At 48.1% G+C, this 20,379-nt stretch overlaps 1 protein-coding gene across 2 annotated transcripts in view; it reads left to right on the top strand.

The window, feature by feature from the left end:
- Positions 1–18,829, top strand: part of Flt3 (fms related receptor tyrosine kinase 3) — an 83,840-nt gene extending 65,011 nt beyond the window's left edge. For both annotated transcript variants that reach the window (XM_028878041.2, XM_028878043.2), the window contains 9 exons: positions 2,251–2,361; positions 3,386–3,539; positions 4,756–4,835; positions 5,509–5,636; positions 10,607–10,729; positions 13,852–13,963; positions 14,362–14,461; positions 16,644–16,749; positions 18,359–18,829. In XM_028878041.2, the coding sequence (XP_028733874.1) occupies positions 2,251–2,361; positions 3,386–3,539; positions 4,756–4,835; positions 5,509–5,636; positions 10,607–10,729; positions 13,852–13,963; positions 14,362–14,461; positions 16,644–16,749; positions 18,359–18,493 (1,049 nt within the window). In that variant the 3' untranslated portion in view covers positions 18,494–18,829. The remainder of the gene's footprint in view (positions 1–2,250; positions 2,362–3,385; positions 3,540–4,755; positions 4,836–5,508; positions 5,637–10,606; positions 10,730–13,851; positions 13,964–14,361; positions 14,462–16,643; positions 16,750–18,358) is intronic.
- Positions 18,830–20,379: the final 1,550 nt, after the last annotated feature.

The following is a 20,379-nucleotide window of genomic DNA, read 5'->3' as shown; positions in this document are numbered from 1 at the left end:
ACTGCATTCCACACAGGGAGAGAAATGAGGAAGCAGGTGCTCGTCACTGTCCCTCTTCCACGCTTCTGCAACAGGTTTCCTGTCTCCATGGTGATCCGGTTCCGTCTGTCCTGGCCACTGATGGTAGCTTCCAAAGCAGGCACCCAGCATCTTCTGCTGGGGACTGTGTGCTGAGGTGCTGCGTGGCTGTCATGGAGAACAGATCACATCGTCTTCCTGCATGGCATTACCTTTGGCTTTCTTTCGTTCTTTTTCTTTTTTCTTTTGTTTGTTTTTTTTGAGACAAGGTTTCTCTGTGGAGCTCTGGCTGCCCTGGATCTCGCTCTGTAGTCCAGGCTGGCCTCAAACTCAGAGATCCACCTGCCTCTGCCTCCTGAGTGTTAGGATTAAAGGTGTGCGCTGTTACCGCCCGGCTGCCCAGTGGCTTTCTGTTGCTCTGAGAATGGTTCCCACGACCTTGAGCAGTTCGGCCCCGGCTCAGCCTTTACACCCCTCCTTCTCAGGACGCCTCCTTTCGGTTCCGCACAGTGCCATGCTGTCTCCCCACCCCCCATCCTCGCACAGGTGACCTCCTCCACCTGCTCTTCCCCTTTCGCTTCAGGAATCCGCTCATCTTTCAGACGTCAGCTTAGAGATCGCTTCCTTAGGGAAGCCTCCTCTCACGCTATGGACCAGATCGAGTCCCTGGAGGCTATGCATGTAGCTACGTAGTAGAACACATACTCAGGCGTGCTTGAAGCCCTGAGTTTAATGCTACCATTAAAAAAAAAAAAAGAATCAAGTTTTCTGCAGCAAGTCACAAGAGCACTGTGTAGACTCCTCTCAGAACTCCAGACTCTAGCACAGCTCTCCGGCTCACATCTCACCTGCTGTATCAGCCCAAAGCCTCCTGAAAGTGGCATAAGATGTTCCCCACCCTGTTCCATCTTAACACTGTGTGTTCTGCTGCTTCAACCAGCAGTGTGGTCTTTTATGTCCAGTCCCACTGCAGGAGACTCACTCGGCTTCCTCCACGGTCCAGTGGACCTCTCTCCCTGCCTCTTCAGGCTGTTCAGTGTCCCCCTGGGGAATCCTACAGTCCTTTATCTTGTGTGGCCATCCCCCAGTTTCTTTAGGAAGTTGGTTCCACCGTCCCCTTGGCAGATACCAGAATCCCAGATGATCAGGTCCCTTCTGTAAAACGGCAGTGTTTGCATAGAACCAAGAGTACGTGGAGCCTGGAGCAGAGATTCCCAAGAAAGATGCCACCCTTGTCCCTGGGGCTTCAAAGCCCACTAGGGCAGGGGTGCCCCCAGCAGCGACACTGGCCTCAGTGACAGGAGCGCTGGAACATCTCTGTGCTCACTCCCTGGCCAGGTTGTGAGTACAGTTCACCTCACTGTTCGGGTCCGTCCCCTGGAGAGACTGCGTTGGCTTAAAAGTACATGCATTGTCTTTTCTGACTTCCCATCAGACATGTTTACAAATGGAAGTTTCTAGGCCTGAGGACCAGCTACATGTTAGGGGCGGCTATTCTTGCTGAAGCTCCTCCTGCCCTTCCTGTCAGCCAAGCAACCACCTGGCAGCTTCTTCCACTAGGAAAATCATGTTGTCTGCCTGGTTTGAGGGCTGGGGTGGGGATGGGGTGTTATTTTTGTTGGTCGGGGAAAAATCTAGTAAAAATCTGTATTCTTTTTTTTTTTTAAAAAAAAAAGAAAGATTTATTTATTTGTTATGTATACAGTGAGTGTTCTGCCTGCAGACCAGAAGAGGGCAGCAGATCTCATTGTAGATGGTTGTGAGTCACCATGTGGGTGCTAGGAATTGAACTCAGGACCTCTGGAAGAACAGCCAGTGTTCTTAACCTCTGAGCTATCTCTCCAGCCCGAAATCTATATTCTTGCTGGACATGGCAGTGCATACTTCGACCCCAGGAGGCAGAAGTAGGCAACTCTCAGTAGATTAGGTTTTGAGGCCAACCTAATCTACATGGTGAGCTTGAGGCCAGCCAGGGCTAATACTGAGACCCTGTCTCGAGGGAGGTCTAAGAAAAGGATATGTTCATATAGTCAACATTTATAACTCCTGCCTTTGAATTCTGCCTGAAAACACCGGACATTATTATCAAAAGTCGTGTATCACTTCTGGGTCAGTTTTTCTCTTTCAGTTTTGAATTTATGTAAGTTGTGATCTGAACCGGGGAAATGTTTGATTTATAAAACAACACACAGGTACTGGAGGTCAACACTGTTTCTGCTCCCCCATTAACAGAAAAAGCGGACAGCTGTGAGAAGGAGGCGCTCATGTCCGAGCTCAAAATGATGACTCAGCTGGGTCACCATGACAACATCGTGAATCTGCTGGGGGCATGCACGCTGTCAGGTAACGTCTGCAGACAGAACACCAGTCCATCCTTCTGTCCTCCTTCCTTCCTTCCTTCCTTCCGTCCTCCCTCCCTTCCTTCCTTCTTTCGACAGGGTTTCTCTGTGTAACTGCCCTGGCTGGCCAAGAACTAGCCCTATAGACCAGGCTAGCCCCCAACTCGGAGATCCACCTGCTGGCATTTAAGGTGTGTGCCACCACTGCCCAGGCTCCCCCCCCCCCCCATTTTCACTCTTTCCTCAGTCCCATTTCAAGTGGAATTAGATGTTGGCCAGTCCGTAGACCACATGGCCCTCTTTTTTTCCTACTCTATCATAGAGTTCTAACCTCCTGGAAAACAGCCTCCACCCTACACATTCACGTTGTGGTACTGAGCTCTGAGGATGGCCTAAATGCAGTAGTGAAGTTAGTTTCAGAGCTCACCACACACGGCCAGTGGAGATGGTGAGGTCACATGTTCAGAGCTCAAGAGAGAGGCACAGATGTTTGAATTGAGTGAGATTGAATGTAAAATTCAAGGATATGGCTCATGGGGCTGGAGAGAGGTTAGGAGTACTGGCCGCTCTTCCAGAGGACCTGAGTTCAGTTCCCAGCACCCACATGGTGGCTCACAACCATCCATAATGAGATCTGGCTCCCCGTTATGGCCTGCAGGCAGACATGCAGGCAGAACACTCTATACATAATTAATAAATAAAGGTTTTTTTTAAAAAAAGATACAGCTCATAAAAAGTAATTTCTGGGCCCGGAGTAGTAGCCCATGCCTTTAATCCCAGCACTCGAGAGGTAGAAGCAGGCGTTTCTCTGTGAGTTTGAGGCTAACCTGGTCTACAGAGCAAGTTCTAGGTCAGCCAGGGGTACACAGAGTAACCTTATCTTGAAAACAAAACAAAACAAGCAAACAAGAAAGTACTTTCCAGAAGGGGAGCGCTGGAAAGTCATGGGCTCTGTTGTGCTAGACTGGCTTCTGAAAGAACAACCTGTGACTTTCATTTATCTGTAACTAAAATTGTAACTGTTGCAGGGCCAGTGTATTTGATTTTTGAGTACTGTTGCTATGGCGACCTCCTCAACTACCTGAGAAGTAAAAGAGAAAAGTTTCACAGGACATGGACGGAGATCTTTAAGGAGCATAATTTCAGTTTTTACCCCGCTTTCCAGTCACATTCAAATTCCAGGTAAGAGACCCGTGGGCCTTTATGACTCTGCACTCGGGGACAGACATACAAGCGCTGGCAGATGCTGTGTCCTCGGGCCATCATTTGTCTGTGCTGTGGACTTCAGTCCCATGATCTCTTGTTTTGCTTAGGAAAGTTTCAGTTACCTACCGGAAACCACGCTCCAAAAATACAGACATAGAAAAGTCCAGAAAAAAACATTTCTTAAGTTTTAAGTAACTTTACAAACAATAATTATCAACATTGCACTCTATTATTATCACTGGTTATTACTGCTCATCTGTTACTCTGCCTGACTTATTTGTTCTTTTGTATTTTATATATTATTGGGGTGTGGTGTGGTGCTGGGAGCCAAACTTAGGGCACAATGCATGCTCAACAAATCCTCCACCACTGAACCTCATCCCCAGCCGGCCGTGCACACTCTGAACAGAGACGCCGCCACCCTAACACAGATGTGGGGTGACCAGTAACTACTCCTTTGCCTCATTTTGGTCACTGGGGTGTTAAATAACCTGGCAATTTATTTGGAATATCCATGTAGTAGAAGCATTAATCCATTTTCCAACAGTAAATTGTAACTTGGGATGGACTCAGATGTTGGGAAAAACTGAGTCGTGGCCCGTTTGGTGCCGACATCTGTGTGATGTGCTTGGAAAGAGGATCTGTGCGGCTCTTTGTTTATTCCACAGAGGAAGGAAGCAGGCTTTACAGAAGCCGGCTTAGAAAGAGGGTGCTGAGCTGGGGCGCACCTTCGCAGCCAAGCAGGCACCAGGCCCTGGCTCCATCCGCAGCACAGCAGAAACCCAAAGATCAAGCATGTTCACGTAAAAAGATAGCACAGCACTTCATTGATAAGCTCTGTGTTGTATGAACTTAGGGGAAATGGCTAGCACCAGCCGGAACCTGCTCCTTCCTTCTGTCAACCTCAGGACATAGCAAATCGTTTGCAGCCCCGATTTCTGTTTGAAGTACCCAGCTTACAGTGCAACAGTGACTGAATGCCCTCTCTTATCCAGGGTGAGCCTGTGAACCGCAGCACACAGATGCGCTCAATGTACACAGGGTCCCGTTGACAAGCTGGCAGTATGCTTTCCACTTAAAAGCCCATTTGTAACTGGAATCTGTTCCTCTGATGAGTTGTGCTTTTTTTCTAATAAAATGCCTGCTCAGAGGAAAAATGTAAATAATGAAGAAACAAATTTATTTTTAATAGTATGCCTGGTTCACGAGAAGTTCAGATACACCCGGCCTTGGATGTCTCAGGGTTCAACGGGAATTCACTTCATTCTGAAGGTAATCATTTCTTGTTATTGGTAGCACTTTGAAATGAATCTAAGAGTTCCACACAGCTTTTTAAAATTGCACTCTGTGTGTGTGTGTGTGTGTGTGTGTGTGTGTGTGTATGCGCGCTCTGAGATGGAGCTTCCACCTGAACACTTGGATCATCTTTATTTTTTAATTAATTAATTTGTTTTATGTATATGAGTGCTCTATCTGCATGTATGTCTTTATGCCAGAAGAGGGCATCAGACCCCACTATAGATGGTCGTGAGCTACCATGCGGTTGCGGTTGCTGGGAATTGAACTCAGGACCTCTGGAAGAGCAGCTGGTGCTCTTAACCACTAAGCCATCTCTCCAGTCCCCTCGGGGGGACCTCTTGTGTAAGGATTGAAGCAGAGGCAATTCCATCCTCATGCCCAGGAACCTGCCTTCTGGGGAGGGTTGGCAGTTGCTTTTGATTTCCGAAAGTCAACTATTCCCTCCTCTTTGTATAATGGACCTTTTGTGTGGGTGACGCCATAAGATTTGGTCTGTTGAGCCGAGAGCAGGAGGGCAGATCAAGCTAAAGTCCTCTTAGAAACGTCTGCACACCCCCACACCGCCTGCCACCTTAGCTACGTCCTGAAGAGGCCCGAGAAGGCAGGCTAGTGTTGGGGAGAAGTGAAGAGTGGATCTGTTTTACAGATGAGATTGCATATGAAAACCAGAAGAGGCTGGAAGAAGAAGAAGATTTGAATGTGCTGACGTTTGAAGACCTTCTTTGCTTTGCGTACCAAGTGGCCAAAGGCATGGAATTCCTGGAGTTCAAGTCGGTAAGCGCCTTTGAAAGAGAGAACTAGCAGGAAGTGTAAAAAGAGAATTAGAGAGAAGGTGTGTGTGTGCATGCAGCTGTGGAAAAGAGACGTGCTCATGGTTGCTTCTTGTTCATTTTAACATCCCTCCCTTAAGTTGGGCGGTGGTGGCAGTGTACGCCTTTAATCCCAGCACTCGGGAGGCAGAGGCAGGTGGATCTCTGTGAGTTCAAGGTCAGCCTGGGCTACAGAGCGAGCTCCAGGATAGGTTCCAAAGCTACAGAGAGAAACCCTGTCTCAAAACCACCTCTACCACCACCACCACCACCACCACCACCACCACCACCACCACCACCTCCACCACCTCTCAAAAAGGAAAGAAATGTCCCTCCCTTAATGTCTGTCCTCCTGCCCCGACACCGTCTCATCTACAATGGAGTCTCTGCAGCACAAGGGCCCAGGGCCCCTTGGCAGAGCCAAAATCCTGTGGAATGTCTAGGAAGTTCACAGCCAGTCCCTGAGAAGCCCCACTGGAAGAAGCACGGTGTCTCCATCCCCACTGACACAGGAATTCAGGATGCGCCCTGTGCAGAGTGTCTGTGTTCAGGGCGTGAATGGAAGCCCAAAGGTGGCTCGTTCCGCCTCCCAGCCAGCTAACAACCTGATCGTGTGTAGCCTGGGCTAGCCTCGGCACTGCAGAACGTTTCTCTTTGCAGTGGCTAGTCCCCTGTTCACAAGAGCTGCACCTTGATCCCCCAGTGTTACTTCATGCCACTGCTTCTCCCCTGCCGGTCCCTGCCGGTCCCTGCCGGTGCACACGGCAAGTCATCAAAGCCATTCTCTGGGGCGTCTCTTGCATCACTGGCTCCCTTGTAGCAACAGAGGGGGTTGCTCTGTCACACCAGAGCCTCAGATCTTTATGTCTGCCGAAGTAAAGCGGTAATAAACAAATTAGCAGGTGGAAAAGCATACAAAGTTTTTACGTCTGTGTGTGTGCTACACAAAATGTCGGAAAGCAAAGAAGGGCGAGGTTGTTGTATCTTACAGAGTTTCTCCATAGTGATAGAGGTGTGTATTTCAGAGGGATAGTGTTTAATTAGGATTCTCTAACAGAACAGAACTGGTAGAAAATTACACACACACACACACACACACACACACACACACACACACACGCACGCACGCACCCATGCACGCACATATATATGTGTGTATAGGGATTTATTGGAATGACTTCCAGGCAGTGGTCTCAGAGATCCAACAGTGGCCGTCTCCCAGTGGAAAAAACAAGAATCTGGTAGTTGTTCTGTCTCCCAGTGGAAAGGACAAGAATCTGGTAGTTGTTCCGTCTCCCAGTGGAAAGGACAAGAATCTGGTAGTTGTTCAGTACAGAAGACTAGCTGTCTCAGCAATCCCAGTCATGTACAGGAGTCCCAGGGAAGTCGTGGTGTTAGCCTCGGTGCTCTCTTCAATGTGTGCTGGATCCTGAAGAAATCGATTCTAACACCAGCGAAGGATGCCTCGGCAGCAGGACAGACAGATGAACCTGTCAGCAAGAGTGAGGGCAAGCAGGCGAAAAGCAAAAGTTCCTTCTTCACATCCTTTATGTGGGGCTGCCACCAGAGGGTGTGGCCCAGATGTTAGGTGCGTCTTCTGACTTCAGATAATCCAGTCAAGAAGGTCTCTCACAGACTGGACCAGCTGCCTGGGTGTTCGTTGATTCCAGATGTGGTCAAGTTGACAGCCACCACTGAGCCATCTCAGGGAGGGAAGGATTTTATGGAAATGAACAGCCTGAAGAAGAAACAGTGGGCTGAAGGTGTAGCTTGCTGGTCCAGCACTTGTATAGAATGGCAGAGACCGTGAGTTCAACCCTCAGCGCTGCAAAAAATCAGAAAAGTAAATGAAATGACCAAGGACAGATGATGGTCTGGGACAAAGGCCCTCTGGGCTCTGGGTGTGGTGTATGGTTTCCAGGCTTCTCTGTGGGGTGAACTTGATGCTTCTGGCTAATGGTATTTCAGTAAGAATTTGAGAGCATTTGTTTGCCACTGGCAGATCAGTCTTCAGGAGGATAATGAGCTGCAGAGAAAAGCCCCCCCCCCTTACCACCACCACCACCACCACCACCACCCCCACCCCACGCCCGTACCTGCTGATCCCAGATGCCTAAGTTCAGATAACCAGCATTCTGAGGCTCCGAATTTGGGAGCGATGTTCTCTGGACCCTCCGCCATTCCTTTCTCTTTCAAATCCCCCCCCCCAATTTCTTCTTTAGATTTCTTATTCTCCACCCCTCCTTGTCCTCTGTTTCTCTCTGACTTTGGAAAGATGATCTCAACTCTATTTTCTTCCATGAAAAAGTCACTGCCTCGGCAGGGTTCCTCCTCGGCAGGGTTCCTCCTCGGCAGGAGCAGGGTTTCTCACCTCACAGACCTGATGAGTGCTCCTCCTTCACTGCTGTTGGGATCCCCTTTCCTGGAGCTCCCTGCCCACTTTATTGGTAGTTCACCTCCACACGGACAGTAGTGCTTTATGAAGATGTGGAGAGAGAGCGTCTGCCTTGGCCACCTGCCCCCGTTCGCTGGCTGGGAAGCTAACACAGTCCTCCCCTTCCATGATCCCACTTGAGACTTTCAGCTTGAAGGTGGTGTAAGAACCATATGTTCAATGAGACCAGTACTTGGAATTTTGGATTTCTGCTTTCCCGGGCCCAGTGTGTGCAGTCCATTCCTCCCTCATGACGCTAGGCAGTGGCAGAGACTGGCCAGCCCTTGTGACCATGAAGGGAATCAGTAGTACCCCATGCTGCTGAGCTACAATGGCCAGTGGTACATGTTCACCTGTTCTCTGCTTTCAGTGGACCTGAGGAAGGGGCAGCCCAAGAGGAGAATCTGTGTTTGTCAAGGGCACCGGCTTCCTGTCGTTTTACTCCTAGGCATGTTCTAACATGATCCTTTGAAGAATGTCCAGTTTTTAGACCCATTGGTCTTCACTGCAGGACTTCCCTCTGAGTCCTGCCCAGCATTGCGTCCTTCCTGCTCCTTGACTCCATCACACAGATGCTGACACTGTGTTGGAGCAGAGATGCAGTGAGGAGGTGACGTCTGCTCCCATAGATTTTGTGTTGATAGAGGAAAGACAAGCAGACATACAAATCTGTGTCCTGTGGTAAATTTTGTCACTGAACTAATGTGGAACATGAGTGACAGGTCTGGCCAGTGAGGGACCGGGAAGAAAAGGCTTCAGGTGAGAGTTCATGCAGCAGCCGGGGCCAGCTTTGAACAAAGAAAAGCAGCAGGGTACATGGGGTGTTTAGGGAGTGTGGGTCTGGAGGGAGCCATTTGGATCAAGGCAGTCACTTAGATCTGCAGAAGGTCATGGTGAGGACAGCCCGGGGAAGGAGATGGCCCCCATGCCTAGCTGAAGTACAGAAGAAGTCTTTGGTGATAACTGAAACTTGAGTGGTGGCAGTTGCATCCCTGGGTTCAGTGGACGTGCCTCGATGGAGGACACGGAGGCCTGGAAGAGAGTGGGCTGAGGAGCTGTGGAGGAGAAAGAATGAGGAACAGGAGAGGGAGCGGGAAAGCTTCAGATGGAACTCAGGGGGATGGACAGCAGGAAGTCCAGGTAGGGCAGGCACCTTGCCGGCCATCAGGGCCTTTCCCAGAGCAGCTATGGACAAGATGGACAGGGCAGGGAGCCGGGAGGGCATGTCGGGGAAAGGGGCAGACTGCAAGGCGCTGCCGCACGAAACAAACAAACAAACAAACAAACAAACAAACAAACAAACAAATCGGTCTTGGAGACGGGGAGCAGGAGAGGGGCCGGCACAGGTATTTTCATTTGTGTGATTTTGTCCTTTCAAAGGTTGAAGGGCGCACACTGGGACCCTGTGGGTGCCATGTTCTCTCCAGCATCTTCTTTCAGAGGGTTCAGTCCCCTTCAGGGACTTGTAGTTCTATTTTCAAAACCTACCTGCCACTTGCCACCCCCACCCGCCCCGCCCAGGGTGTGTGTGTGTGTGTGTGTGTGTGTGTGTGTGTGTGTGTGTGTATGAGAGAGAGACAGAGAGAGAGACAGAGAGAGAGAGAGTAGTGTCCATGGAGGCCAGAGAAGGTGTCAGATTCCCTGGAGTTGGCGTTACTGGTGGCTGTGAGGGGTCTGATGTGGGTGCTGGGGACTGAACTCGGGTCCTCTGCAGGAGCAGTACATGCTTTTAATCTCTGAGCCCTCTCTCTAGTCCTCCCCCTTTAAAAAATAATTTTTGTTAGTGTGGTGGTGTGTCGTGTGTGCGTGTGTGTGTGTGTGTGTGTGTGTGTGTGTGTGTGTGTGAACGTGAGTGCATGCATGCCATGGTGTGTGTATAGAAGTCAGAGGACAACTTCAGGAGTTGATTCTCTCCCTTCACTGTGGGATCCAGGGGTCTAACTCAGGTCATCAGGTTTATATGGCAAATGCTTTTTCCCACTGAGCCATCGTCCCTTCGGCCCCCAAAACTAATTTCTTCTGAGTACTTTATGTGATATTAGTGTGTTCATTTATTTATTTAGAGACAAGATCTTTCTATGTAGCCCAGGCTGGCCTCAAACTTGGAAATCCTCCTGCCTCAGCCTCCCAAGTGCTAGCATTGCACGATGACAGGCCTCATGGTGCAATGCTAGTACAGTTTTTTTCTTAAAGCCATTTCATTATCCAGAAGAGACTCCGTTCTTCACACTCACGCACAGGAAGACAGCTGCTAGAAGCTTCCTGGGGCTCACTGAAGGCATCTTTTGGTACTGCTTTTGCTTATGGCTCCAAGGATGCCCTGTTGAGACTCAAAGGACTGAGGCTGAGGTAACTGAGGACTCGGCCACTGTGTTCTTGGGGTGTGTGCCCGTCACCGCCCGCCCACTCCTCTATAGCTGGTGTGAACCTGAAAGTTGAAGAGACCTCACTCTCTGAAAGTGTCAGTCCCAGCCATGGTCATTCTGGCTTCTTTCTTCTAGTGTGTCCACAGAGACCTGGCGGCCAGGAACGTGCTGGTCACCCACGGGAAGGTGGTGAAGATCTGTGACTTTGGACTGGCCCGAGACATCCTGAGCGACTCCAGCTACGTCGTCAGGGGCAACGTGAGCCGTTTGCTTTTTGGCATTCGTACAGGAAACATCTGCACTCGCTGCAATGAGTTTTTGATTTATGGCAACAGAGAAAGGAGCCTCGCAGCGCTTTACCGATTTGGGCTGCAAAGGCTGTTCTGCGCTTCATGAAAGTTGAGCAACAGAGCCCCACGTCTCTTCCTGGGCTGGCTGCTCAGAATAGATCCATTATGGCTTGGCTTGTGGTCTTCATGTTAAAAAAAAACAACAACCAAAAACGCCCTGACCAGGACCTGTTTCCGTTTCCTTAGCTATAAAGTGGCTGTTGAGTTATGTTTCCGATCGTGAGAGAAGCTAACATGTACAACAGGCTTTTTTTCCCCCTAGAGCAGGAACACACAGATATTAACTATAAAATGTAAAGGCACCGTAGTTATTATTAATTATTTATTATTTATTAATATATTATTATTAATATAATAATTAATAATATAAGAAGGAAGGAAGGAAGGGAACTAGAGAGATGGCTCAGTGGTTAGGAGCACATACTGCTCTTCCTTTGGACCCAAGTTGGATTGCCGGCACCCACGTTAGGAAACTCACCACCATCTATAACTCTACCTCCAGGGAATCCAAAGCCTCTGCCCTCTCAAAATCTACACTCATGTGCACAGACCACACATAATTTAAAATAAATTTAAAGTATGATGAAGTAAAATAAATGTTTAAGGCAAAAGAAAGAAAGAAAGGAAGGAAGGAAGGAAGGAAGGTACATAGATGATAGGCAGGTAGTAGGTAGATAGATGATAGACAGAAGATAGATAAACAGATAGATAGATGATTGATAGATACATAGACAGAGAGATGATAAATACATAGATAGATAGATAGATGATAGATGATAGATAGATAGATAGATAGATAGATAGATAGATAGATAGATAGATAGATAGATGATAGATAGATAGATAGATGATAGATAGATAGATGATAGATAGATAGATATGGCTCGGCAGGTAAAGGCACTTGCCACCAAGCCTGAGGACCTGAGTTGTACCCACCAGACCCACATGGTGCAAAAAAACAGACTCCTACAAGTTGATCTCTAACCTTCACCTGTGTGCTATGGCATGTACCCTCCCCCAGTGCCAATACACATGCACTTGAATAAATTAAAACATAATTTAAAACTTTTTTTTCTGAGACAGATTCTCTGTGTAGTCCTGGCTATCCTGGAACTCACTCTGTAGACCAGGCTGGCCTGGAACTCAGAGATCCACCTGTCTCTGCCTCCCAGGTGCTGGGATTAAAGGCGTGGGCCACCACTGTCTGGCATAAAGTTTTTAAAAAATGATTTATTTAAATTCATTTTATATGCATGGGTGTGAAGGTGTCAGATTCCCTGGAACAGGAGTTACAGACAGTTGTGAGCTGCCATGTGGGTGCTGGGAACTGAACACAGGTCCTCTGAAAGAGCAGCCAGTGCTCTTAACTGCTGAGCCTTCTCTCCAGCCCTTCATTCTTTCTTTCTTTAAAAATTTTATGCCATGGGGTTCAATTCCCAGCACTCACATGGTGGCTCACAGCCATCTACAGTGGGATCTGATACTCTCTTCTGGCATAAAGATGTACATGCAGATAGAGCACTCATATACATAAAATAATAAACAAATGTCTTTTTAAAGACTAGAATGAATGAAAAGAACAGTAAGGGGATGAGGTGTCTCTCGGGCAAAGCACTCTTGCCTGGCCTGTGTGAGGCTTTGGTTCAAGCCTCAGGATGAGGAAGGAATTACACCTGGGTCTAGGCCCTCAGCTGCTTCTTCGTTGGCTCATTTGGGGCTGGGGCTTTCTCTAGGTGTTGCCAGCCCTGTTTGTGAAATAACAGCAGCCAAGGCTGGTCCAGCGTCTCCTCTGTGCTCAGCACTCTCTCGGGCATTTTACAAACTCACTTGGTTCTGAAAGCAGCTGCTCTGTGAAGAGGAAATTGAGGCAGAGGGGAGCGCTTGGCTGTGGTTGCTGAGGGCGTGGCCGTGAGCACGTAGACCATGAAGCCTGTCACTCGCTGTGGCCGCATACCTCCTAGAGGATTCTGAATTTGCTTCCCAGGTTCCCGGAAATCAGTACAACCAACGCCAAAGCCCTTTACTAAGGGTAAATGCCCCCAAAATGTGAAAACTCACTAAATCTCATCTCAGATGGCTGAAAACGGTCCCCAGTCATTATAGCTGCACTTATAACAAGCGGACTGCTCCGTGTGGTTATGCTGAATCCCCCCGCCAGTGGATTCTCATGTGGGAAGGTGAATTCCACTCAGAACCTTCTATGAATGAGGCAGGTGACCCAGGTGGCCACGTGACCCATTCCGTGACTCCATTTGCATAGGATTGAAGAGAGGGTTTCTTTCTGGGAGTCTGCTTTTGCCTGGCTGATTACACACGCACCATAAAGATTCCTGAGGCCAAATCAGAAGAAAGGCCTGTGCCTCAGGAATTAGTCACTGTGTCTGGATTCGAATCAAAGGCTGCACAGACTAAGGCAAGCCCCCACCCCACCCCCCTTTCAGGCTGCTGGAAGCCACAGAGGGCAGCCTAATGTTATTTCTAGATGTGACGACTTACACACATCCTCACCACATCCTCAAGGATGACACGTCCACTCAGTTCTGAGAAACGCTCTGGTAAAGGATTCTGCTCTTTGGCGTGAATTTGCTTGTCTCCCAGCAAAGGATGAGCTCCACTTGAATGGAAAGTCATTATTGTTACACTGGCCAATTCCAAGCACGAGCCTGTGTCCAAGATGACTTCTGGAGATGTGCATTTTGATAAGGAGTGGTGGCAGGTCAAGTATTTACATTACAATTCGTAACAGTAGCAAAATGACACTTATGAGGTAGCAACGAAAGAATTTTGTGGTTGGGGGGGTCAGCACACCATGAGGAGCTGTACTAATTTAGAGTCGCAGCGTTGGGAAGGCTGAGAAGCACTAGAACTTCAGTTCCAGGGGGACCTGGCACCCCCTTCTGGCCTCCTCTGGTACTGCATGCACACAGTGCCCTTACATCTATGCAGACACATAAAGTTAAAAACAAAACACTTAAAAATCCATGAGTCTGCCCGTGGGAATTTCACCGTCCTCTCTTGCATTTGACGCAGGCACGGCTACCTGTGAAGTGGATGGCACCTGAGAGCTTATTCGAAGGCATCTACACAATCAAGAGTGATGTCTGGTCCTTCGGAATCCTTCTCTGGGAGATCTTCTCACTGGGTACGTGTGCACTTGGCAGGTCTCCCCGGGCTCTGGCCTTGTGTCTCCCGCTCCTGCTGCGCCCCTCCGACCCCTCTTGCCTTCCAAGTCAGCGGGTGGGTGAAACACCACGCAGCCAATCCCGTGGCTTCTGGTCTCCCGTCTGTTGCCACTGTTGGTTGGTTGCTGACATCCAGAGATCTGCCTTAACTACTGCTGATTCGGAGGCCTTGGTACTTCCGGGTCCACTTGCAGCCCCCCACCCCCACCCTTCCACACACACCCCCCATCCAGGGTGGGTCGGCCACTGGGGAGTCCTCTTTGCCTGTTTGCTAACAGAGTGTATAAAGAACAAGAACCACAAAAACGAACGGAAAACCAGTGTTTGTTCGGCCCCCCTGACCTCGTGTTTTTCTCAGGTGTGAACCCTTACCCTGGCATTCCTGTGGATGCTAACTTCTACAAACTGATTCAGAGTGGATTTAAAATGGACCAGCCCTTCTACGCCACGGAAGAGATGTGAGTACAGTGAGACCGAGGGTTAGTAGCAGACGTTATTGTGTGCTGTAAACCTTCCAAATGCATGGCAAAAAACAAAAAACCAAACCAAAACAAAACAAAAAACACCACCTTGATTGCTTTTTTGGTCTGCTTTTTGTTTTTTGAGATGGTCTCTCTGTGTACACTGGCTGTCCTGGAACTCACTCTGTAAAACAGGCTGGCTTTGAACTCAGAGGTCTGCCTGCCTCTGCCTCTCAAGTGTTGGGATTAAAGTCACCCACCACCACACCCAACTGAAAATCACTTTCCTATTACATTGCTTAGGTCTCTTTTTGTTTTTTTAAGACTTAATTATCATTTTGGGTGTTTTGTCTGCATGTACATCTACACATCAGAAGAGGGCATTGGATCCCATGGGACTACAGTTGTAGATGTTGTGAGTCATGTGGGTGATGGGAGCTGAACTCACAACCTCTGGAAGAGCAGTCAGTGCTCTTAACCGCTAAGCTATCTCTCCAGCCCTTGATTGCTAAAAGCAGAGAAAGCTTGGTAGAGTGGCACATGCCTTTAATCCCAGTGTAGATAGACTTCTCTTTTTGAACCACCAGCTCATAAAAAAATGACATTGAGACTTATTATTAATTATAAAAGCTCGGCCTTAGCTTAGGCTTGCTCTTAACTAGTTCTTAGAACTCAAATTAACCCATGTTTTTAATCTGTGTTCTTTTATGTGGCTTGATTACCTTCACTCTGCACTCGCACCCTGTTTCCTCTCTGCCTGGTGACTCTACTGTCTTCTTCCCAGAGCTCTCTCTGTCCGGAAATCCGTGCTATACCTCTTGCCTGGCTATTGGCCATTCGGCTCTTTATTAAACCAACCACAGTGACACATCTTCATACAGTATAAAGGAATATTCCACAACACTTCCCACTTTTTGTATAAATAAAAAAAGAAAGGTTTTAACTCTAACACAGTCAAACTGTAAATAATAAGAACAATTATCAGGTAAGAATTATGTTTACAATGTGCAGTCCATTTGCATTTGAGAAATTTAGAGAAAATACTCCCTTATCTACCCTATCTTAGTCCAAAGTTTTATACCTAAACCATTTTTTGTCATAACTTGTATTACCTTCCTAAAAATACCTTTTTAGACCTTAAAACATCTTTTTAGATAAATAACTTAATTTTTATGTTTCTCAACCTTATAAACTTTGCATCTCTTATGTAAGTTTTTTTTTTTCTTTTCTGAATTTGTTAACAAGGAAAACCGTAAAACTGTTACTATCTGGTCTTCAATCCCCATCAGGGACCCAAGAAGGATAAAATATTACTTGAGTAAACAGGAAGTGCAGAGAAAGCAATTTCCAAACCTTTAGAAATGAGAGAGACATCTGGCTGACTGCACAGTCACCCCAGCTTCCTCTGCAATGATGTGTAAAGGAATATTCCACGACATCCCAACACTTAGGAGGCAGAGGCAGGCGAATCTCTGAGCTGAAGCCAGCCTGGTCTACATATGAATGCCAGGCCAACGAGACTACATAGTGAGACCATCTCAAAACAAACAAACAAACAAACAAACAAACAAACAAACAAACAAACAAAAACCCCATAGAGATGGGCTGGGCGTGGTGGCCCATACCTTTAATCCCAGCACACAGGAGGCAGAGGCAGGCAGCTCTCTGTGGTTTGAGGATAGCCTGGTCTACAGAGTGAGTTTAAGGACAGCCAGAGTTGCATAGTGAGACCCTGTCTTGAAAAGAACCAATCAATAAAAAGTTTAAGAGAGGGAGAGAGGAGGAGGAAGCAGAAATGGCAAGGGGACACTTGACTGTAATCGGTACTCCAGAGATGAGGCATGAGGCGGTGGGCCAGCCTGTCCTAATAGCAAGGCTATAGATAAATACATAAATAAATGAGACGAGCAGAGAAAAGCCCTGTCTTTTGCATCAGGCAACTTTGCTGTCCTAAGAGGCAGCACTCGGGGCTGCAGTCCTCTGCCTGCGGTATCTGAGGGTTTGACTCCACCTCACGCGTCGTCCAGTGCTGATGTAGTACGGATTCTGATACACGCTTTCCACAGAGCCAGTGTACAAGCTGCCCTGGGCTGCGGACGGACGCTGCCCCGGGTGCGGACGGCGGACGGCAGTCCATCTGCGTCCTCCTCAACCTGACCTCTGTTGTCTTATCTCCCAGGTACTTCGTGATGCAGTCCTGCTGGGCGTTTGACTCGAGAAAGCGGCCCTCCTTCCCTAACCTGACTTCGTTTTTAGGATGTCAGCTGGCAGAAGCTGAGGAAGCGGTATGTAGGGATTGGGGGGTGAGGACAGGCATCCCCCAGAAGGAGACATGTGAGTGACTGCACGCGCACCGTGTCCTCAGATCGGCTGTGGAAGACAGTCTTCCTCACCTCAGTTTGTCTAGATTACCCTTTCACTGTTCTGTGCGGCAAGACCGACTTCTTTTTTTTTGGGGGGGGGGCGGGTCAAGACAGGGTTTCTCTGTGTGGCCCTGGCTGTCCTGGAACTCACTCTGTAGACCAGGCTGGCCTCAAACTCAGATATCTGCCTGCCCCTGGCTCCTGAGTGCTGGGATTAAAGGTGTGCGCCACCACAGTCTGGCTAAGACCTACTTCTTAATGTGGTTTGGGGGGGACTTTCTGTGATCTCATCCAACTGGTTAATAAGTTGAAAGCTCTTAAGGAGCCAGGCGGTGGTGGCGCATGCCTGTGATAGCAGCACTCAGGAGGCAAAGGCAGGCGCGTCTCTGTGAGTTCGAGGCCAGCTGAGGCTGCACAGAGAAACCCTGTCTCGAGGGTGTGGGGGCCCCTAAGGGTCCAGTGCAAAGGTCTAGACAACTTAATGAAGCTTAACTCCTCCAGAAGCCACTGGCCTTTTCTAACTCAACATGAGGCATGAGCATGGACTCCTCCCAGCTGGGTCACGGTGGGTATGGGGGCTGGGAAGGGCTCTGGCTGGATGCTGTGAGGAACCATCCCAGCTCTGCTGTCTATTCCTCATTGGTGATGGTGAGTCTCTTCTTTGGCCTCCGGTGTTCCCATCTGTAAAATGGGTTACAAAGCTAGCTGATCCTTTGGCAACAGGATCTTGCGATTACCTCGCTAACCGTTGAGCCAAGGATGGAGCCTTGGACTCTCAAAGCCCAGGTTCAGATCATGCCTCCACCACTTACAGCTCAATAGTAGTGTTCAATGCCTTAATCATGACATCTTGTGGGGTCAGAATTGTAGCTCTATAATGGACAATTCATCTGCCTTCTTCCTACTTTTCATTAAAATGAGTGGCTGTTATTTAAGAAAAAAAACAAAACCTGTGGAAGGGGCTGGAGAGATGGCTCAGTGGTTAAGAGCACTCGTGGTTCTGGAAGAGGACCAGAGTTCACTCCCCAGTACCTACATGGTGGCCCACAAGCTCCTGTAACTCCAGTTCCAGGGGCTCTAGCGCCCTCTTCTGGCCTCTGCAGGAACTGTACTCGTGTGATGCATAGACTGCCGAGCAGGCACATGATCATATGCATAAATAAATGTAAATAAAACCTTTTTGAAAAGCTAAGGAAACAACGCAAATTCATAATTTAATTTTCTTAAGATTTATTTTTTCATTTATGTGCATTAGTGTGTATGGGGACCCTCGGAAAATAGAAGAGGGTGTTGAATCCCCTGGAGCTCGAGTTACAGACAGTTGTGAGCCACCATGTTGGTGCTGGGAACCAAACTCAGGTCCTCTGCAAGAGCAGCCGGTGCTCTTAACCACGGAGCCGTCTCTCCAGCCCCTAAATCCACATTTTAAAATGGTCTGTATAAAAGTAAGGCTTATTTAAGTACTTTGCCTTTTAGGCATACAGGTGAGTCCTTTCAGACGGTCACCCTTACTGCCTCTCCCCTTTTCCAGATGTATCAGAACATGGGGGACAACATTCCAGAGCATTCTTCCGTCTACCAAAACAGGCGGTCTGTCAGTAGAGAGGCAGGCTCAGAGCCGCCATCGCCACAGGCCCAGGCGAAGATTCATAGAGAAAGGAGTTAGTGAGGAGGCCTCCATCCCCGCCCCCCTACACAGGCTGTAGATCACAGAGCCGAGACTAGCCTCACCTCAGAGGAAGCGCCCTACCGGCTGCTGCTTCGCTGGACTTTCCTCTAGATGCTCTCTGCCATTACTCTTGTCTCCAAAGTGACTTCTAGAAAATCAACTCACCCCCCGCACAGGCAGCAAAAGCCAATAATGAGATTTATTGGCAAGCCTGCCTACATCGGGAGGCCTTCCCAGGCTGGCTTGAAGGGGAAACCATGTACCTGAAATATAGTATATTCTTGTAAATACATAACACAAGACAAAACAAAATAAAAAACAATTTTTGCTAAGGAGAAGCTAAATATGATTTTTAAAAATCTATGTTTTAAAATAATATGTAACTTTTTCATCTGTTTAGTGATATATTTTATGGATGGAAATAAACTTTCTACTATAGACATATTGGTCTTGGATCCTTTACTCAGACTATTCAGGGAAGCCCTAACCGGATCTCATGGCCTTGTGAGTGTGTTTCCATGTTTCTCTCTCTCTCTCTTTTTTTTTAAAGAGCTTTTTTCTTTTTTTAAAAAAGATTTATTTTATTTATTATGTATCCAGTGTTCTGTCTGCCTGTGTCCCTGCAGGCCAGAAGAGGGCGCCAGATCTCATTACAGGTGGTTGTGAGCCACCGTGTGGTTGCCGGGAATTGAACTCAGGACTGAGTCAGCCATCTGATCCACTGAGCCATCTCTCCAGCCCCACGTTTTTCTCTTGAGCAGATGCATTCTGGGAGAGGCTTCCTCGTAGTTCGTCTTTGAACTAATTATGTAGCTCAGGCTGGCCTCAAACTTGAGATCCTTTCTGCCTCTGCCTGCATCTTCATGTCTGGCAGAAGGTTGACCCTTTCGTGAGAATATTAAAAGTGTCCTGAGTCTATCAGGCTGAGGACAACCGACGTCGTATCCACTCCGTTCGCTAACTCTCTTCCCTACACATTTGCTATCGATCTTTTGAAACCTCCCATCCATGGGTTTATAAATTTGGCTGGCTTTGTCCTCTTGCATTGCTGGATGCCACTAGGTTCTGTCTTTCAGATCTTTGTTTTGTCCGAAGACAGGATCCTGTGTGTGCCAGGCTGGCCTCATATTTACTGCGTAGCCAAGGAAGACCTTGAACTTCTGGTTGTCCTGTCTCTACCTCCTGAGAGCTGGGACTCCAGGCTGTGCCACCAAGCCTGGCTTCACCTGATTCTTCCCGAAGCCTCTTTTCTGTCTAATGCAGTTCTCAACCTTCCTCACGCTGTGACTCCCAGCCATGAAATTCTTTAATTGCTACTTCATAACGGTAATTTTGCTGTTATGAATTGTTATGTAAATACCTGATATGGAAGATAATCTGATGTGTGACACCCGTGGAGATTGTGACCCACAGGTTGAGAACCACTGATCTAATGCCTCTGCGCTGCCTCAAGACCCATCTCCCTCAGTACTTACCCACTTCCCTGAGTGTGCCACGGTTCCGGTTCTCTCCGCTGGTCCAGCTTTCCCCCCCTTCCTCTGCTTTGCCACTCAACACACTAGCTGCATTATGTTTTCTCTTGAGCCTAAACCACCTCTGTGGCCCGGGATGTGTCTGGGCTTTTCTGGCCGCCTCTTCTGCCTCAGCCTCCATCTCCACGCCCACTGAGGATAGCTGCCTCCATGGCAACCTGTGAGAGCTTCCTATCTGTATCATCAGGCTGTCTCTGCCCATACAGCTTTCTTATCTGGTGCCGTAATTAGCTTCTGTGATGAATGTCCTCTTCTAAGTTGGAGTTTAAGCAGTTTGGAGATTTAGGAAAATTCATACACTCAATTCCAATTTGTGTAGTCAGGAAGTACTAGGTATAGACATTTGATTAC

The sequence above is a fragment of the Peromyscus leucopus genome, chromosome 23 (assembly GCF_004664715.2).
Source record: "Peromyscus leucopus breed LL Stock chromosome 23, UCI_PerLeu_2.1, whole genome shotgun sequence".
Taxonomy (NCBI): domain Eukaryota; kingdom Metazoa; phylum Chordata; class Mammalia; order Rodentia; family Cricetidae; genus Peromyscus; species Peromyscus leucopus.
This window is presented reverse-complemented; position numbering and strand designations above follow the sequence as displayed.